Source organism: Python bivittatus, unplaced genomic scaffold, assembly GCF_059951505.1.
Source record: "Python bivittatus isolate LINGU-HERP-01145 unplaced genomic scaffold, Pbiv_v1 ctg000680_np1212, whole genome shotgun sequence".
Lineage (NCBI taxonomy): Eukaryota > Metazoa > Chordata > Lepidosauria > Squamata > Pythonidae > Python > Python bivittatus.
The window spans coordinates 2906771-2926659 of NW_028277095.1; the positions used below are offsets into that span (position 1 = coordinate 2906771).

The 19889-nt window shown below is 43.6% G+C and overlaps 1 protein-coding gene across 5 annotated transcripts in view; it reads right to left on the reverse strand.

The window, feature by feature from the left end:
- TACC1 (transforming acidic coiled-coil containing protein 1) overlaps positions 1 to 19889 on the reverse strand; it is a 79031-nt gene that overhangs the window by 22367 nt on the left and 36775 nt on the right. For all 5 annotated transcript variants that reach the window (XM_088152077.1, XM_088152078.1, XM_088152076.1 and 2 more), the window contains one exon: positions 9454 to 10555. In XM_088152077.1, the coding sequence (XP_088008203.1) occupies positions 9454 to 10442 (989 nt within the window). In that variant the 5' untranslated portion in view covers positions 10443 to 10555. The remainder of the gene's footprint in view (positions 1 to 9453; positions 10556 to 19889) is intronic.

Below are 19889 nucleotides of genomic sequence, written 5' to 3' on the forward strand. Positions count from 1 at the left end.
AAAATCAGGGTTTCTGAAAGAAGCTAAGATCAAGCCATGATTTATGCTACAGTGGTGTTCATAAATGGTGGCTCAAACTAACTAGACTTTCCTCATTTTGGGACTTAGCAAGAAGTCCACCTAGGTTTAGAACAAAAAGGGGGGTGTATTACAGCCCCAATGGACAAATGAATGTTTAGTCAGGAAAGGGAGGCATTTTTATTCCCTAAACGATAAGCTTTCCTACCAAATGCAAGATGGGCGGTGCACCCTGCAGGAGGCTGATCTAGAGTGGGCAACAGGTAGCAATCTAGTCAGTTGATGTTTTGCAACTGGCTCTATTCCCTACAACAGCCCTGTTGTCAATGGAGTACCCCAGGAGCCATTTTGAGAGTGTGCCCACATCCTCCAAATTCCAAATGTGTCCCCTCGCCCTAAACGTGGCCTAGTCAAACTATTCAAGCCATCTCACCTAAACCAAGAACCTTTCTAAGATGCAAGAATTAACCTGGAGCAAACCCTACTTTCTTCCCCCTGCTATTGCAGATCCAAGACCAGCAAACTCCCAATAAACAGAACAATTAATCCAGCAGCCATCCTTCCTCTCCATCAGATTAATCAGCAGGGAGGAATGTAATCAACAGCAAAATCAAGCATTTGGCTGCTGGCTAGCTTTCATCCTGATAACCTCTGCTGGATAATGTTACGGTCATCTAAGGAACATAGCCCCTGCGGCCACAGAGCGCAAGCACAGAATGACCCAGCTTGGAATCACAACTCCATTTGAAAACTGGTCCCCAAGGATTAAGCTGGCATGTTATCTTGCAACTCAAACACTGTACAAGGCAAGTCCCATCCAGACTGATGAGCTGAATGGGAATTCTTTTACAAGCATGTATACTTAGGACTCCGTGGGAGAAGCAGCAAATTAAAACAAACGAGTAAATAAACCATCACAGCATGATTTGATCCTTTGGCCACTCATTCCAAGGGCCTTTAAAGAGAGGGAAAGAGAAAAAGTCCCACTCATTTCAAGGGCCTTTAAAGAGAAATGAACTCCTGGCTTCCCTACTATTATGCTTACGCAATAGAATGATGGTTAACTTAATTAATAAGCAGCGTGCAACTCCAGCACGGAATTGGAATTCTGCTTACACAGCAAATTCTATATTTACCCCAAAGAAAATAACCTGGAGTTTAGGATGATTATACCCAGGCATACATTCACACATGCCCCGCCAAAGGAAAATTAAGGCAAATGCATCTGCTTCTATTGCCACATTCTCAGAAAACCTAGGACAGCCCACTTATTTTAAAGGAGAATCGTTTAGAGAGGGGGAAAAAAAACCCCTCATCTTCTTTTAACTCAGCAATCCCTCCCCACAACACACAGTCCTTATTCAAGCCTACAGCCTTGTTCCCATTTCATCCCACAATTTGCAAAAGCAGCGTTCTCTCACCAGCCCTGTCTTTTCAGTTTCAAAACAAGCAGCCGCCCACCCCTTGCCACGCCAAGGGGACGCTACGAGAAAGAGCCAGAAATACGATTTTTGCCCTGGCTCTAAAAAACACCTGCTCTCTGCTTCTCACCACACAAGCACATTAAATGTCCTAAGACAACAAGCTTGAGAACCCCCTGCTGAATTGGCTCACTTGGTTGGTTTACTGTCAGCCCTTGAAGATCGGCCAGAGCAAGAAACAGGAAGGGCAGAGATTCTAGGAAAGCTTTTGATCGTTATGGGGTAGAACAGTGTTTCTCAGCCTTGGCCACTTTAAGAGGTGTGGCCTTCAACTCCCAGAATTCCCCAGCCAGCATGCTGGCTGGGGAATTCTGGGAGTTGAAGTCCACACCTCTTAAAGTGGCCAAGGCTGAGAAACACTGGGGTACACTAACAAAACTTTGAACGACTCTTAGAGTTTCTCTCTACTTCATCTTATACCAAACAAAATCAAGGCAGGGTTATTTTGAGGTTTTGCTCTCATGCTTTCCTCTTTCCCAAAACCGAGTAATCTTTTCTGAAACTCTCCCCTTAATGGTTAGCTCATTCCTTCCTCATTCCCAAGGCCAGGTCTATATTCCTTCACATTGACTGAAAAAGGCTTTATGTAGGTGAGTCTTACTCCAACTGCTACTGTCATTCGGCTAATGTTGCAGCTATCATTGGCATCTCGGTCCCACTTTCTGGCAGAATCCCCATCTCTCCAGTTAACACCAAACTATGGTTAATTCTAACCAGCACTTCAACCTAGCTAACCCTGAAAGCTGAGGTAGCTTCATGCTTCATGAATTAAGAACAATCCTTAGCTGACATTTGCAGCACTCCATAGATTTACAGTGGTACCTCGGTTCACAAACACTTCTGTTCACGAACAATTCGGTTCATGAACAGCACTGTTCGCAAAATTTTGCTTCCATTCACGAACTCCGCATCGGGTGACGAACACAACCCGCGGCCATCTTCCCTGCTCTGACGCATGGTCGTGGCTTCCTGTAGGGAGGGGGACTCTCCCTCCAAACAATAACCGCCTCCCCACCCGCCTTCCTGTCCTCCACGCCAGAAGTCACCTCGAGCAAGGTTAGCGTTCTCTCTCTTCATACTGTACTGTACTTTGTTTCATATTTTTGTGGTTTTAAAAAAAAATACATATGGTTCAGAACGGATTAACCGTATTTACATTGACCCTTATGGGAAAATTTGATTCGGTTGGCGACCAAAATCGGTTGGCGACCAAATTCGTAGGGGTCAGAATGGATTAACCGTATTTACATTGAACCTCATGGGGAAATTTGATTCGGGTGGCAACCAATTCAGGTCGTGACCAGAGTCGCAGAACGAATTAAATTCGTGACCCGAGGTACCACTGTATTCAGAAGTCCCACTTGTTTAATGGAAGTGTGCAAGTGAGTGGTTCCTGACTAAAGTTAACTGATGTAATGGCACACAGGAATAGATTCCTTGAACAGGACAGTGTGGCGGTACCATTTCTCAGATGTAGAAAATATATTAGTGGCCAGAAGCAAGAATATGTCTATGTATGTAAGTATATATGTGTGTGTGTGTGACACACCTACATACATGGGTGTCCACAGGATATGGTAAAAAAAAAAAAACTTAATATGGTGGAACTTTTGATCAGACCATTGTGGCCACCATCTTAACATCTTTGGACACCCCTGCATATCCTTGGGTACATATATCAATAAATACATAAACAAACAAACAAACATTTATCCCCATACTTTTATATTCTATATTTCATTCTTACTTCTTGTTATACAGTATATCTGTCCAGTGGGTCCAATTCAAGGTGTTGGTTATCACCTTTAAAGCCCTACATGGCATGCGGCCAGGCTACCTGAGGGACCGCCTCGCCCCCACGATTTCAACCCGTTCCACCTGATCTTACATAGGGGGATGCTCCAGACCCCCTCGGCAAAAGAACTCCGACTAGCGGGGTCCAGAAGGCGGGCCTTCTCTGCTGTAGCCCCCACCCTTTGGAACATCTTGCCCCCGGAGGTGAGACAGGCCCCCTCACTCGGGCCTTTTGGAGGGATTTGAAGACCTGGCTCTGCCATCTGGCCTGGGGCGGGGAGGGAGGATATCAAAAATGGGGTTGGCTGGCCCCTTAGCAGCCTGGTGTGGCCTCTATCAGCCTCTTGGATTTTTTAGCCTTTTTATCTTTCTCTTTGTACTTTGGTTTTATAATCTTTTAATTATGTATTGCCGATTTTAGTTTGTTGTAAGCCGCCCAGAGTCCCCTGTTGTGGGGAGATGGGCGGGGACAAGCCAAATAAATAAATAATAATAATAATATCTGTACATACTTGTTAATTGATACATATTTATATTTATATTCACTTACTTTTTAGGTTTTATAACTTTGCTTTCTGCCCTTACGGCTGTAATAAAGTTATTTATTTATTTTGGGTGTGTACATATCCATAGAATGTGTGTATGTATGTGTGTGTGTGTGTATATAACGTATTTCCACCTGTACACACAAACACAAAGATACATACATTGTACCACAACAGCTCATGAAGCAACAAGGTTTTTTTGTACTCAGCAGCTGCCCTTGGCTGTTCGTACCTTCTACTAGTGGACTAACCGGTGGACTAAGCCTTTTGGAATGATTGATCAAAGCAGATCAGATCAAATTGCATTAATACGATCAAAGATCAGCAATGCCATCAACAGCAAGCGTAGACCTCTCCCCCTCCTTGTTCCATTGTGAAGCAAAGCTGCCAGATAGAATCGTGCCTTTTAAACGGAGGCCAAGGACAACAAACTCAATTTTTTAAAAGGCGGGGAGGAAAAAAAAAAAGCAACATGCAACAGAGAGAAAGAGAGAGAAGGAGAAACAGGGAGAACATCCAAACCTTCCAGAAAAGAAATGAAGAAAAGAAAACAAGGGGAAAAAAGAGTACTTACAACAGAAAACAGAGAAATTTCACTTGTTCTGTAGTCCTGAGGCACCAGAAATAAACAGACAAGAAAGACAAGCAGAGGGAGAGAGATGGAAGGGGAGGAGAAAATATACATGAAAGATCCAGATAAATATTTCCTACTGAATAAATGCAAGTTATCCTCTGAAAGGGAACAATAGGCTAGGAAGAGTTGTAGAACTTGACATATTAAGGACTAGGACTGGAGAGGAGGCCTCAAAAGAAGTGTCACAACTTATTATAAGAGCAGCGTCTGAATGTCCCACTTCTACATGAGCGTCAGATGGAATTCAGGTCTCTCAGAACCTCAGATTTCATTGTAAATAGCACAAACCCACATGTTCATGGCTGTAAAACTCTGTCTCAAAGGCCATTGAGGTCTCAGAAACTAGAAATGGGGCTGAAGAAGACTGCCAGCAGCTAGATGATTGAAGACTTTAGGACTCTGGTATGGGAGCTTGACCATCAATCTCACTAGCAACCCCCAAACTGCAAGAGTACAAAAATGAATGCAGTGTGCAACGTGCATAATTTATCCAAATCTTAGAATCTGACTTGGGAGTTGGAGGTACTGAGTTTCAATTATGCAGGCAGAAGATGGGCCCAGCTCTTCGCATAGTCTACCTGTAGAGAAGTAATTCAGGGGTAGCAGATACACAGCTGTATCCATAAGCTCTTGTCTCTGGAAAGTGACAGTCAATCTGGACCAGGTGAAAGCAAGCTGAAGCCTTCCAGAGGTTCTGAATATCCAGAGGTTCAATATCCATCAGTTCCAGCCAACATAATCAGTAAGCAGGGATGCTGGGAGCTGTAGTTCAGCAATGTTCAGAATGCCACAGGTTTCCTACTCCTGATGCAGACAAGACCAAGCTAGCTGGATCAATGAGGTGACTTCTCAGAAGGCAGCTTCCTATGACCTTTCAGATGTTAGTGTGATGTCACATTCCTTACAAATGTACCATGCTAATATCTGCTCATTTCCAAAGGAGCTCAGCAATTAGCTACTCCTTCACTTCTGGATTCCTACAGCACATTTATTAGCACACTTTAGGCTTATATTTACAACCTGCTTGACTTCCATGGTGTACCCTGCTGGTTCCCTGTTCAAAAGCTTCTCAATCTCAAGACGTTTTAGTTTCAGCAAGTCAATGGCACCACACACTCTCCACCCAGAATCTGGGAATACACTGATTTGTATCTTTCATTGGTAGGGCTGTGAAAATCCAGATGACCACTAATCGTCTAACCTGGTAGCCTTTCTCATTCATCCTCATGTCTTCCCCACACCACCAACCTGGCTGGGGCAGAACAGACCATCTAGGAATGGCTGGCTGCTTCAATCTACAAATCCTCTGTGAAAAGAATTTCTCTCTAAAATGTCGCGTGAAGCAGTGGTGCTTTTCCATTTCACGTGTACTTTGCACATGCGATGAGGCTTTGGCTCATACTACTTCCCCACTGGGTGTATATGCAGCACTCCCCACCTGTGTGCAAGCACAGCACATAGCTGCATCTATGAGCTACTGCTGAGGTGGAAGCGCTTGGCATGTTGAATTTTTGTCAGGGCTGAAACGGTAATGGTATATGGGAAAGACCGTGGGTGACTGGGCGAAGAGACTCTGCCGAGGGGATGGCCAGATAAGAGACAACATAGCCCCCGGGTGGATAGTGGGAGGGGCAAGAGGCTCAGAAGGGACCCTCTCTAGTTTCTTGGCCTGTAAAGGTGGGCAGGGGGGAGAGAGAAGTGTACTTTCAGACTTGCAAGATTGATGTTGGCCTTGCCAGGTAAACCAGATAGGAATCACAACCAGATGAACTAATTCCACGTTAATTGTTAAGTTACACTGACAGAATCTTGAAAGTACAATTCTCCCCCCATCACTTTTACAACCTGAGAAACTAGGGAGGGTCCCTTCTGAGCCTCTTGCCCTGCCCACTAACCAGCTGTGGGCTATGCCGTCTCTTATCTGACCGTTCCCTAGGCAGCGTCTCTTCGCCTAGTTTCCTACATACCATTACAGAAACAGCTTTGGAGCCAGCCACACAAATGGTCTTCCTGCCATGGCGGGCATTATGGGTGAAAATGTGGCAATGGAGGAGCATTACCTCAGTTATGAGACAGCAACAGTTCTGCTTGCTTTAGGAGAGATACCAGGAAACTATGAGGTGCTGGTGACAAAGGTCATATAACGCTTCCAGGTTTTTACTACCTTAACCAGCTCTCCCAGAGGGGAAGGCTTAAAACGTCAGCATCTCAGGGTGGAGGAACCCTGAACTATTTCTCTCAAAAACTGCATATTGCACAGGTAGGTCGTGATTAGTGCACGTTTGAATAGTGTAAAATTCGATTTAGTGTGATTTATAAATTGATACCAGGTCACGTTTAATGTGAGCCAAAATTCAGTTAGCGCAAGGCTAGTGAGTGCACAGTTTGCCGTTGGGGTTTTAAAGGCTAATTGTGTGTGCAAAATGGAGGAAAGGAAAGTTCCGTTCGAGAAAAGCTCAAAAAAGGAGAGGCTCATTTTGAAGAACTACAGCAGAAGACAGGAGAGAGCAGGCACGCTTCGGATATGCGTTTATCCTCTTTTACTGTTATTCCGTATTTCATTAATAAACCTATACGTCTGTTTAAAAATCTGAATTGCCTATTTCTGTCAAGCTGAAACCAAATATCCTATTTCCACAGAAATAGCACTTCGAATAGCGCAAATTCGAGTAAGGCAACCATTTCGTGGGATTCATCAACTGCGCCAATCGAGACCTATCTGTACTTGTTTGGCTTCACTCTCTACAAAAGAAGTACTGGGGAAAGACCATGGCTCCTTCTGAAAAGACCTGCATTTTAAATCACATCCTTCCTAAGGGAACCAGAGACTACACAGGACGCTATATCCCAGCTTCATTTAAGCATTTCTTCGCACCCTGGAGTCTGATAATCTGAGAACTTCTGGGGCTTTTGTATTGATTTACTTATTTTTTAGATGTTTATCTTGCCTTTCCTGCAGGAGCTTAAGGTGTTGTATATCACATTCCCTCCTCCAATTGATTGCACAACCACAGGCAGGTTGGACTGAGAGATAGTGGCTGGCTCAGTTACTTAGTAGGCTTTTGTGGAGGCTGGATTTTAACCTGGATCTCCCCTAGTCCTAGTCTAACACCTTAACTTCAATACTGCCATATTTGATTATTAGAAGAACTAAAAGCAGAAAGAACCAAGCATTTCCTGGCAACGTGAAGTAAGCGGTACAACATTTAGAAGCTCAAGTCATCCTGGAGGATACCAGAATCTGCCTTCCAATAAAAGAGAATCTCTGTAGCTCAGGGTTGAATTGGGGCTCTCTGAGCTTGGTGGTTTGCTGAGTCCTTGGGGCTCTCTGAGCTTGGTGGTTTGCTTGCAGATGTTTCACTACCCAACTAGGTAACAATCACAAAAGATGTTACCTAGTCGAGTAATGAAACGTCTGCAAGCAAACCACCAAGCTCAGAGAGCCCCAAGGACTCCACAGAATCTGCCTGTCACGGCCAGGCGAACTATCTCAGGTTGGAGATTTAGAAAAAAAGGGTTTTAATCTTGGATGAACTATTAGTCTACGGTTGCTATCCTTACCCATGGTTCAACTTAACCAAGGTGACCCAATTAGCCCAATTTCCCAGATTTGCATCACACTGAATCACAAAGGAACCACACAAGCTAGGTTTGCCAAATGCGCTAGGCTATCATGCGGTTGACTAGGTGTGTCTGCAAACGTGGCCCACAGAAAGCATCTGCTTACATCTGCATCCTGTTTTCTGTGCCAGCACAGAACTGAGCATCTTTAAGGTCTGTACTTCAAAGAGACAGGTGTTAAATGTAGCCCCTATGACTGTGAATAAGGGTTTGAAAAATTAGGGTGCTGGTTATATTTTCCACAGTGAGAAAGTAGTGATTCCCAAGCATGCAGCCAACTGCAACGATGCCCCAACGACAACCCATGCACACTGATATCGTTGTTTCTCAACCTCAGCAACATTTAAGAGGTGTGGACTTAAGAGCTTAAGCTGGCTGGGGAATTCTGGGAGTTGAAGTCCACACCTCTTAAAAGTTGCTGAGGTTGAGAAACACTGGTGTAAATGATCCCTAAGTCACAGCATTTGCATGATGATGTCATCATGGACATTTTGATATTTGTCCCCGTGACTGCCCATGGACATCCACCTTCACAACCTTTGCTAAAGAGGCTCATGCCTTCTCACACCAACCTATGACTTTTTTAAAAAAACAATCTTTTTTATATATACACAACAATGTCTCTTTCATCCACAAGAAAGCAGAAGGTGTATTTATAAACAAGTTCCTATTCTGAGCTCCTACTCTTTTCTATAGCCAGCTATTTCTGCCATGTTTCAAAAGAGTCTCATTCAAAACCCTGCTACAGAAACCTGGAAGAATTCTCAGTCTTTTTGCTTAAATTAGTTGGGAAAAAGAGGTAATTGGAACAGTTAATCAGGCACAAACACAGCAGGGACGCGGTTTGTATATACTTTTTGCCTTCAAAGGAAATAATATAACCAGATCATTTCTGGGGTGTGTGTGTGAATGTGTCCCAATGGGCAGCTGGGGACTATTGAAGTAAGGGGTTGTGCTTCAGTGCTCCTCTACAATTCCATGTCTCTCCCCACTTTAGCACAGAAGATTAAGATTAATTGACTGTACCACTGAATGGTCTGCAAAACTAGCATAATGTTAATATAGTTGGTCAAGGGAGTTTTGGTGGGTGTGGAATACATTAGAGAAGGCAACATCTGGTGACTGGGGAACACCCGGATATCTGGCAGGGGATGGATCACAATGCTACAAAGTGGGCAAGGCTGTTGTCACGCATGTGGCTTGGGCCACGTGAACAACAATAATCCTGTGCTCAGAGCAAGCCCCATAGGTTGAGTTTATGGCAGCCTGGAGGATATAAAACCCTCTTTAGATCCTCATCAGCCTCAGGGCTGTCCTAGTGTCCCTCTCTCCTCCCCCCGCTGAGGCCCCTATCACTCACGTTATCAGCCGTGACCTGGAGCCCTTTGGGGAGGCCAAACTTGTCTTCAGATCATCCCCCACAGCCTCTTGTGCCTGTGACTCCAAGATCTCATTGAGACTGTTCTCTGCTGAAGGACAAGAATCAGCTCCTACAGTGGACAAGGCCTTGGTGGTCGGCTTGAAAGGATCTGCCATATCAAGATGATATGAACGTTTTGTGAGTGTGGGAGAATCCTGTAAAGAAGAGCTGCCCGCAAAGGGGTTAAAGGCAGGATCATCCCACTGGCTGGTGTCCCCCGGGTGAGTAGCCGTGGTAAGAGGTGCCACTGATGCATCGGGAGCTAGCGTTTTCTCTTTATCCTCAGTACCTGCAACGGGCCGGGTGGTGGGTCCTCTTTGTCTCTTAGGAGAGAACTTACTGCCAGGCCTCTTTCCCATTTTTCTCGATGGAGGTTTCTTGGGCTCAACAATTTCCGCTTCTTCGGCAAAATCAAACTCTAGTTTCATGGCCCGGGTCTTGGAATCTCCAGCTCCTGCAGAGCTGGGATGCTTGGGGTCACTCTTTGGAGGATCAGTGCCTGGCTGAGATGCAGGGGGTGTGTTTGGACATTTGGAGCCTCCCATCATAAATGGGTTCACAGTTTCATCATATTCCTCTGGATCAAAGCGGTAGGTAGCTTTGGGAACAGGGGGGCTTTCTGTGGTCATTTCAGTCTCAGGGTTCTCTCCTCCCATTTTCTTCTGAAGGGCAACTGGTTTTGCCCTTGGGAGCTTGCTCTTGTTACCTGCAATGTTCTCACCACTTGACTTGACTTCTGAAAATTCCTGAACGGGGATCTCTTGACTTTCCTTCAAAATCTCCCTTTGTTCCTCGTGGGACAACGTGCCTGAAGTTCGGTCTGGACTGGGCCTTGCTGAAGCAGCACTCTCCTCTGTAGATGATGTAGCCCCGAATGCAGAAGAAGTCATGGATGAACCCTGGCCAATTCCAAGGTGGGCTTTTGACATAAATGGGTCACTGGCTTGCAAGATTGCGGAGTCTGCCTGTAATTCATCCTCTACTGAAGCTGATTTCTCCTCCAAAACTTTGGAGACAAATTGCACTTTATCTTCTAGAGATGCTGCAAGAAGGAGAGACAAACAGAGGGAAGAAGGTGAACATAGAATGTGTTTCCCATATAAAAAAAATCAGCCAATCAACAGTTTTCAAACAAGACATATCTTTAAACTCTGGCCTCTGACACAGAATCCTCTTTCATTCAACTTCACACCGGAGATGCAGCAATCTGTATTTGGTTTCTAACACTTTAAGCTGCAGGGGAGATTCATGTGACTGGGACTTCTCTGTATAGAAGATTATAAAAATCCATCTCCTTAGAAAACCAGCAAGTCAAAGAGATTCCAGCCCACTCTGCTTCTTGACTCTGCAGATTTTCTATGTCCAGCAAGAGATGATGATTATTATGAAGAATTATTCTTTTATCAAAGGAGCATTCAATCATGGGAGCCAAAGTAGTACAACGTGGATAGAAATGGGCCATATCAAAGAGTGTGTTTTTTCAACCTATAATAATCTCCTTACACCCACTCCCTTTCTATACTCTTTTTCTCATCCTGAAGATTGCACTTGGCTCCTGAACAGCATGCTGGGAACTTATTTCTTCTGTGGAATCTAGTAACATCATCTATCCAGCTGCGAACACCCAGATAAGCAGGGATTAACACCAAACAACCAACCAAGCAGAAAACACTACCCTAATCAAGGAACTACCAAGGAGAAACCCACACCCAACCAACACTGGCAGGGCAAGCCACTGTAAATAAACAGAGAGCAAACCCCACGTTCATTAGCACTGACGATGTTACCTAGTTGGGTAATGAAACATTTGCAAGAAAACAACCAAGCTCAGAGAGCACCAAAGACTCCGCAGTTCAACCCTGAGCGACATATATTCTCTTCTATGAGAACTTATTTCTTCCTCTCCTTGTTAATCGCTGGCTGAGATCTCACAGATGCTGAAAAGCTAAGCCGCCCTTCCCTCCAATTGACTGAGAGGGTGGAAACAGAATTTAGAGCAAAATCTAGAATGATCGGTGAGATAGAACAATAGTCCAGTAGCCATCTGCCAAGCTCTTGCGGTGGCTCACAGCCAAGAAAGCGACATTCCCAAAGATTCAGAGTAAGAAAGTTTATTGCAATGAAATAAGGGGCTTAGATTACAGAGTCTTAGAAACATGCATACTGTATGGGTACTATGACCCTCATTCATCAGTATGTAAGCTGGGGTTTCCCTACTGACTTTCATCTTCTTTCTAACTGACCCTTGGTTTATTGGGGAGGATGCAAATCACTTATTTGTTACTACAAACTTCTCTGTTCTTGTTCTGCAATATTTTGGAAACATCATTTTCAGAGTCAGAAAACTCCATAGATTAAAAATTAGGGCTGACACATGCTTCAGATTCAAAGGGGAAAAGGTCGTTCTAGACAGGTGGACAAATTCACACAGCGCCTTTGATGGCTCCTTAAACCAAGCAAATCTTCTGGGATTATGTGCCTACCCTTTGTAGCTGCAGTGCAATCTCTGCAACTATATATGTTTTAAGAAGTTTCCCACACTTTTTTCCATTTGAATCCAAAAATGCTGCCTTGTCCCATCAAACGCACAGTGTTCAATCAAAGTTTCATGAACATTTTACATCCTGTTTTTACCGACTCTATGCTTTCCCCCTCGTGTGAGGCAGTGACTTCCCTCCCATGACACACACACACAAACACACACAGACTGAGAGTTTCTCAACTCACATATCATCTGCTGGAGTCTCGTGAAAACCAGTATGGTGAAGAAACTGGACTACAGTTAAGGAGTCTCAGACATAAACTTAATTCTTACATGCTTCTCTAACTGTCAATCAACTCTGAGCAATTTATAATCTTATAGTATGCAAACAAAATTAAAACAGCAAAAGTAGTCAACAATAAATGATATTCATAATAAAATATTCCTATGCCAAGGAATCATAACCCCAGATAATTATATATTCTGATGCAAGAAAAATCCCTCTCAAATTCTCTCCTCCTCAAAGGCCCATTAAGATAACCAGGTTTTAATTGCTTTCCTTAATCCCCATAATGTTGAAGCAAGTCAAAGCTTGAATCCTACTTATTTCAATTATCTCTGCTAGCAGGAAGTTAAGAAATAGGTGCTTAAGCCCACAAATTCAACTTTTACAATGAACAATTATGAAATGCTCAGGACTGTGTCAAGGAAAACCAGTTAATTTTTCCACTTCAGAAATAAATAAATAAATAAATAAACAAACAAATAAACAAACAAACAAACTGACCGACCGTCCGTCCGTCCGTTAGTACAATGCTTTTTCCCTGAACTTCACATGTATTTGCTATAGTATTTACTTAATCCCAATTTCAACTTAATTTTTTTACATTTAATTTTAATTTGCTACCAGGGAAAGGGAGACAGCTTGGTCTCTAAGATACAGAGATACCCTAGTTCTAAAAATGTGGGTGCGAGCATGAGACAACCATTAATCCAGCTAATGGAGCTCTTCCGAAAATATCTATAGAAGCCATCTTCAACCTGGTGGATGGGGATTACAGTATGAGAGTCAAAGTCCATCCTACCTAGAAGGGCACCAGATGAAAGAAGTCTGCACTAGAATTTCTAAAACAAAGAAGGTAGTTCAATACATCTGATGAAACCAATTTTTGGCTTGAGGACCCCATACCATGTTTAGGATGCCACTGGGGGATTTCAGGTATTATGGCCACAAAGGAGCTGTTTCCTGCAGCAAGTTATGATTTCTTGATTATGGCCAGATTTTACAACCTGCTTGGACCTCTTCCAATGCTCACTATTTTTTCCCAAGCTTCTTTTATTTTTAGTTTAAGGCTATGGGTGGAGAAGCAAAGATCTCCTGTGTGATTATGAAGGGTGTGTCAAAGTTCTGGAATGATGAGCCCCTTTCAGAGCTATTGCAAGACACCTGTCAACTCCACCAAGTTGCACACTTCTGCCTTTTTTACTCGTCTGTTAGGGAAGAATCTCAGGGTGTGTAGCTTCCAAGCAGGTGCACAAATAAATCTGTCAAAGACCGGCTGACAGGCCCTTGGCAGAACACCCACAGGCTGAGCAACTTCAATCATCTCATTTCACAAATGAAAAGTAGTTACGTAACCCATCAATTTTTGTGAGCGGGGTAACTTGAAGCATGCATATTGCAACGGTCCACAACAGGACACCCACCCCGCAGGCTCTGTGCTGACCCTGAAAGCTTTGGGTGGAGCTCCCAAAGGCCTTCAAAAGTTGCTAGCAAACTGTACAATTATTAGACAGCACGCGAATGCGAGTGGGAGCCATCATGGTTGCAGTCTTTCATTGTAATGCTATTTAAATGTTAATGGAATCCAATCAAATGTAGTTTCTATCCTACCCCACCCCTGCCTTTGGGGGTACACCCCCAACATGCCATTGAAATGGCAGCTGCAGGCCTCAGCCTGGGAAAAATAGCACACTCTTGCCATGTTCTTTTCCTGTCTGATGGAGAAAGACAAGACAGCATTCTCTGTGTGAAACTGGAGAAATTAAATCTGCCAGCAGCAGAACTATAGTTCGACTAGTACAGGAGAAGCTACACACTGTCTGTACGCACCAACCTCTTCATGGGCATCTCCTTGATGCCTTCCAGACTCCCTGATCCCTCTAGCTTTTATTTTTTAAGATGGTTCTCGATTTAGTGAAACGTGAAGATCCCAGGCTGTAAATAATCGTCTAGTTTCATTCTCATTTCAAAGGACGCTTCTGGATAATATCCCATAACATCATCTTTATTTTGAAGGATCCCTCTGGGCACCATTTATGCCCCACAGATGTGCAGAAAATGAAAATGCTGAGAGGATGTAACCCATTAGTTGGGAGGTGAAAGAAAAAAGGAATTCCAGAAACAGAATTGTAGAGATGGAAGGAACCACAATCCACTTCCATAATCTAGTTCCACCTTCTCCAACATGCAAGAAAACCAATTAAACCGTAAATAAGAGGTGGCTGTCCAGCTCAAAAGCCTCAAGAGATGGAGAGCCCACAATTTCTGTAGGTAGATTGTTCCACTGTTGTACAGTTTTTCCTTATAATTATGAAAAGAAGAAGAAGGGGTAGAAAGTAACCTTGGAAGCTAGAAGAAACAGCAACAAGGAACATCCCTGGTTGGCCATCCAGTGCATTTACTGCATGTCTTATGACAGCATTTTGGAAATAGGCATGTCCAGTAGAAATAGGTTATTTTCTGAAAGCATCTACAACATATGCTCAAAACTGCACGTGTGTCCAAAAAAGTTGCTTACTCTTGTTTGAGGTTCTACAGAGCCTTAAGCAAAAAAATGGTCAATCTCAATTTCATGTCAAGCTTCTCCAACCTCAAAAAACTTCTACTCCCTTATTAGAAAAAAGCTTCTAGCACAGCAGACTCAGAAAGGCATAGTGAGAGGGAGTTGGCTGCATACTTTAAATTCCCTTGCACTCTTATAATTCCCTCCTCCCCAGAGAAAGAGAAAGAGATCTTCTACAGGGAATTAGCAAGGACTAAGAGGAGGGGTCATTCCTGAAATATTCTGGCATTCAGAAGAGCTTTTGAAAGACAAGAAAAACTTGTTATGACACAGCAGTATGAAGAGTACATCAGAACTGTTTTGTGCAAGGTTTCCTTCATCCCACTCCTCCAGACAACAAAAGATTTTGGAATAAAAACCAACAGTGCTCTTCCTTCCCCAAACCCAACAGCTGGTTGATGCAGGTATATATACCCATCACAATGGCTTCACCATCAACCCATGCCTTGCATGCGAAAATGGGTCTCCATATTTATTTGCTGCAGTTAGAAGATGCATCTTATCTAATGTTGCATTAACACAATGATGTCCTCCGCACCCTCCTGTTCCTATCTCCCCATAAGTCAGTCTGGAGGAATTCAATAGAGTTCCTCCGAGAATAGACATGCAGTATTCAGGGCTGTTACTGCAGCAAAGTTAGTTCTGCTATCAGCTGATACAAAATAATGGATCTGCATTCATGCCCCCCCCCAAAAAAAGGAAGGCAGAAAAAAAGGTTTTCTCCCTCTCTGAATATTAAAAGTTGGCATCGCATAGCATTTCAGATCATCCAACCGACAGCAGAGTCAGCTCTTCTGGAGGTTCCCTGTCACTACTTTGTTCAAGGTAAAGAAGCAGATTCAAACATAAAGAACTATTCTGCAGGCATTCACTATTTTGATTTTTAAGGACACCTATGGGGCCATTCTTGGCAATAAAAATAATGCAGGAGGCTTGCTTTTTTCCCCTTCTTTTTGACTGTTGTCATTTAGCTGACTTTGTAAAAAAATAAAAATAGTCTTAAAAAGTAAAGTGGGGTAGGAAATCTGGTAGCTACCAAGAGAGATACCAGCAGGGATGATGGGCAATGACCTGGGCATTATATGCAGATAGCAGAACATGAATCTACACACAGAAGCTGATAAAAGCAATAGCAAACCAGTTACTAAAATGTAGAATTGGCCTTAGTTGTCCACTTCAGCTCCTCCAGTATATATTAGCATCTCATGATGAGTTCCTACTTACGTGGCTTTTCATGGAGTTTTTCAACCCAGAAAATAATTCCTGTCCATTTATAAACCTTCTGCCTTTCCCCACGTCAGTTATTTTTTCTTTCCAGTGAATGTTGAAAATGGGGAATACTGAGAACAGATGATCTTTCATAATTTGTTCCTCCTTTGGTGCCTCTTGTGGAAGCCCCTGGTCATCTGTGAGTGAGGCTGAGCAACGGCATAGTAAACTCCACCTCTGGAAGAATTCTTAGTCAAGTGTTCACAGGACAATATCCGGAGTATTATTCTTGATGGCCAAACATCCTGCTTGCGTTTAGCACCAGAATCAGCCGCGTTCCAATTGCCTAACAAATCCCTAAAATAACAATACTAATAAAAAAATGGAGGGGTACGCCACACTTCAAGTGGCATGTAGAGGGCTTTCCAAAAGAGCTACAGAAGCAACTGATCAAGTCACTAGGGAATGGGACTTCCTTTATTTTATTTATCTGATTTGCCCAGCTGCCCATCTCACCTTTATGGGGCTCTGAGTGGCTTCCGATAAAATAAACTTAAATAAAACTTAACCAGCGAGAGGTGGGTGTTAAATGAAAGCCTGTCCTAATTACTGCTTTTTGCAGCATTTTAGCTTTTAGCAGCAGGCAACTTGCACAAAATGGAAGCCCACATGCTTGGCACAAAATGTACTCCCGCTTTGCTTTCTGGGAGTTGAGCAATCTTGTTTAGATCCTGACAACTTCAATGGGTGCATCATGCTGGCTCCAGCTGACTCACCAATTTTCATAGCTGGGGCCAGTTGTTTACTGACTTACCGTGCCTCTGGATATGTGCAGAAACCAGGACAAAGCCAAGAGATTTTGGTATCCAGGGAATGATAATGAGAAACAATCCACCAGAAAGTTCTCTCACGGAAGCCCTCTTTGGAACGAGCAACTAACATCCAAAAGCTGAGTGGAATAAATGGGGATCTCATTTTGCCTCTTTTATAGTTGGCAGTTGCCAAGAAATTCAAAATTCAAGCAGGTAGTTACAGCTGCTGAATGTTAAGGAAACCAAGCCAGTGTTTGGCAAGCCTTCTGTCTGTTTAGCGTCCCGGCTTCTTCCGCAGATCTGTCATCAAATCTATGACTTCCCAGTCTTGCCGCAATAGTGTGAATTAACTGAGCCACGAATCGCTTATCCGGATGCAAGCAAATTGCCTTGGGATAATTTTTCTGAGCACGGACAATTGGGGGAGGAGAGAGAGGGGGAGAATTTGGAGAGGAGGCAGATCATGAATGGCAGTCCAGCTTGAAACGCCACTGCTGGGAGAGTCCATTCTTGGCCCAGGTTGCCAGAGGAATCTAAAACCAATCTTCTATAATACTCAACCCAACACACTTAGTTCATCTCCTGAGGCAGTATCTTGGGGACAAAGATGCTGCTGCAGCCTTCAGGGACTCTGAAGCCCATTTCAGACTTTAGTCCCTGAGCTGATATTCTACAACACGAAGACAACCCTTGTGGATGTAAGTAATATGAAATGCACCTTGGTAGCTGAAAAAGAAGCTTCAAAGCCTAAGCACATTCAGATGCTCGGCCTGGAGAAGATCCCAGGCTTGACCATCATAACAACTAGAGATACATCAAATATTTCAAGGCCATCATGTCCTGGAAGTAAAAAAAAGGCTGTTCTGACTACACAGGAAGTGCTGTACTGTCAAAACTATCTCATTTGGTCTTCCCATGAATATTCTGGCTTGAAATGAGCCATTCTGACTGTCAGACAGAAGCTGGCATAGCACCACTTGAGATCAGAACATTCTGGAGAGCTACCATCAGTTGGTGCAAACTGTAGACAGAACTGACCTAGAGAGAACCAAGTCTGACTCCCTAGAAAGCCACTCCCTATATTCTAAAGTTAAACTGAATCTTCACATGCAGAAGTACACCTTTAAATATCAAGTGATAAAGTAGAAGAGGCTACTTGTGAGCTTCTCCAAAGCTAAATTAGATGGACTTTGTCTAAATCAGTACAAACTCACACCCCAAAAGGGAAAAGACTGAGCAATACAGGTAGTCCTCGCTTAAAGACTACCCTGTTTAGCGACCGTTTGAAGTTACGAAGGCACTGAAAAAGTAACTTTATGACTGGTTCTTGCACTTCCAACTATCGCCACATCCCGTGGTCACGTGATCACCATTTGCACACTTCACAGCTGGCTTCCGACAAGCAGAGGTCAATGGAGAAGCCGGCAGTAACATCGCAAGTTGAGGTCACGTGAAGTCTTGGTGAACGAATGCAGGTGATTTGCTTAACAACTGCAGTGGAAGTGAGGTCGTAAGTCTACTGCGGTTATGTGATGTCTCACTTAGCAACAGAATTGCCAGTCCCAATTGTGGTTGTTAAGTGAGGACTACCTATATAGAATTCAGCACAAAATTAACTGCCCTGATATTATCTTTCACTTTGTATGTATTTTGATAGGATAAAGGAAGAAATATAGCCTTACGGGGCCACGTTCCCAAAGCCCTTGGCATTGTGTTACTCTTGAACGAGCTGTCTTGCAAAACAAATGCCAGCTTCCGAAGCTCTCATCCCACCTGATGTGTCAGCAGTTCGCCCTCCTTTCTAGCCTCAGATCACCCGCTGACAACAGAATGAAGCAGAAAAGGAGCGTTTTGTGGGGCTGCCTTCGCTGATTAGCCTCTGCCTCAGCCAAAGGCCTCGCAAAGCATTTCAGACAAGAGCCAGACAAAGCCACTCGCTTTGGAGCACTGGCCGGCCACTTTCTCTCAGTATTAGCCACCGTCCGTGTCTCCAAAGCACGAATACACGTGAAGCGCTTCAGGAAAAGTGCTGCATAGAAGCCATCTTTCCAGGACAGTAAGGACAAGAAACTTAAATACTGCTGTTAAGAAGTGGCTATTCCCAGGAAAACAATGCTGCGGCAAATCTCAGGCTTGTTATAGAATTCTGCAGGAGTCAAATAACAGAAAATAAACAGCTTTTCTAAGAAGCTGGAACAGCTGCTAGAAATGGGCAAGATTGCAAGCTACAGCATGAAGGATGCCAATTATAAAAAAAAAACCTGTCTACCTTTAAGCTGAAGGAGAGTGGTTTTTTCCCCCCTGCATGTTATCTCTGAGGAACGAATTAACCAGGCTATCCATCTGACCAGATGAAAACCTAGGGTAGCTAAGCGTCTCATTTTTCTCCATCAGCAGAAGTTTTATTTATATTTGAAATACAGTCACCGCCCATCTCACTCAAGAGCGACTCTGGGCGGTTTACAGTAAAACAAGAATCAATATTAATTAAAATACAATAAAAAGCCATGTTTGTACATAAATAATGTCTTCCAAGATACTGATGGTAAATAAAGATTACGGGAGTATCTTCAAGGTACAGCCACCTCCAGGGTTGGTTGTTCCTCTTCTCGCTCGATGCAAGTTGGCAAAGTCAGGCCTTCACCCCATTTATTTATTTATTTATTTATTTATTTTTCAAATTTGTATGCCGCCCATCTCCCCCAATGGGTGACTCTGGGCGGCTCACAATAATAATAAAAAACACAGGACTCTCCAGACATAAACATAATCTATAAATAGTTAAAAACATATATAAAAATGGCCTAAAAACCTCCTATAATTTGGCCCTAAAAAACCTGTAAGATGCTGGGGGGGGACAACCCCTCACCCCACCAGCCATCTCCATAGGTGCAGGCCCCCCTCTGGCCCCCAGGCCTTCTGGCAGAGCCAGGATTTGATCTCTTTCCTGAAGGCCATGAGGGAGGGGGCACACCGCACCTCAGGCGGCAAGATGTTCCATAGGGCGGGAGCCACAGCAGAAAAGGC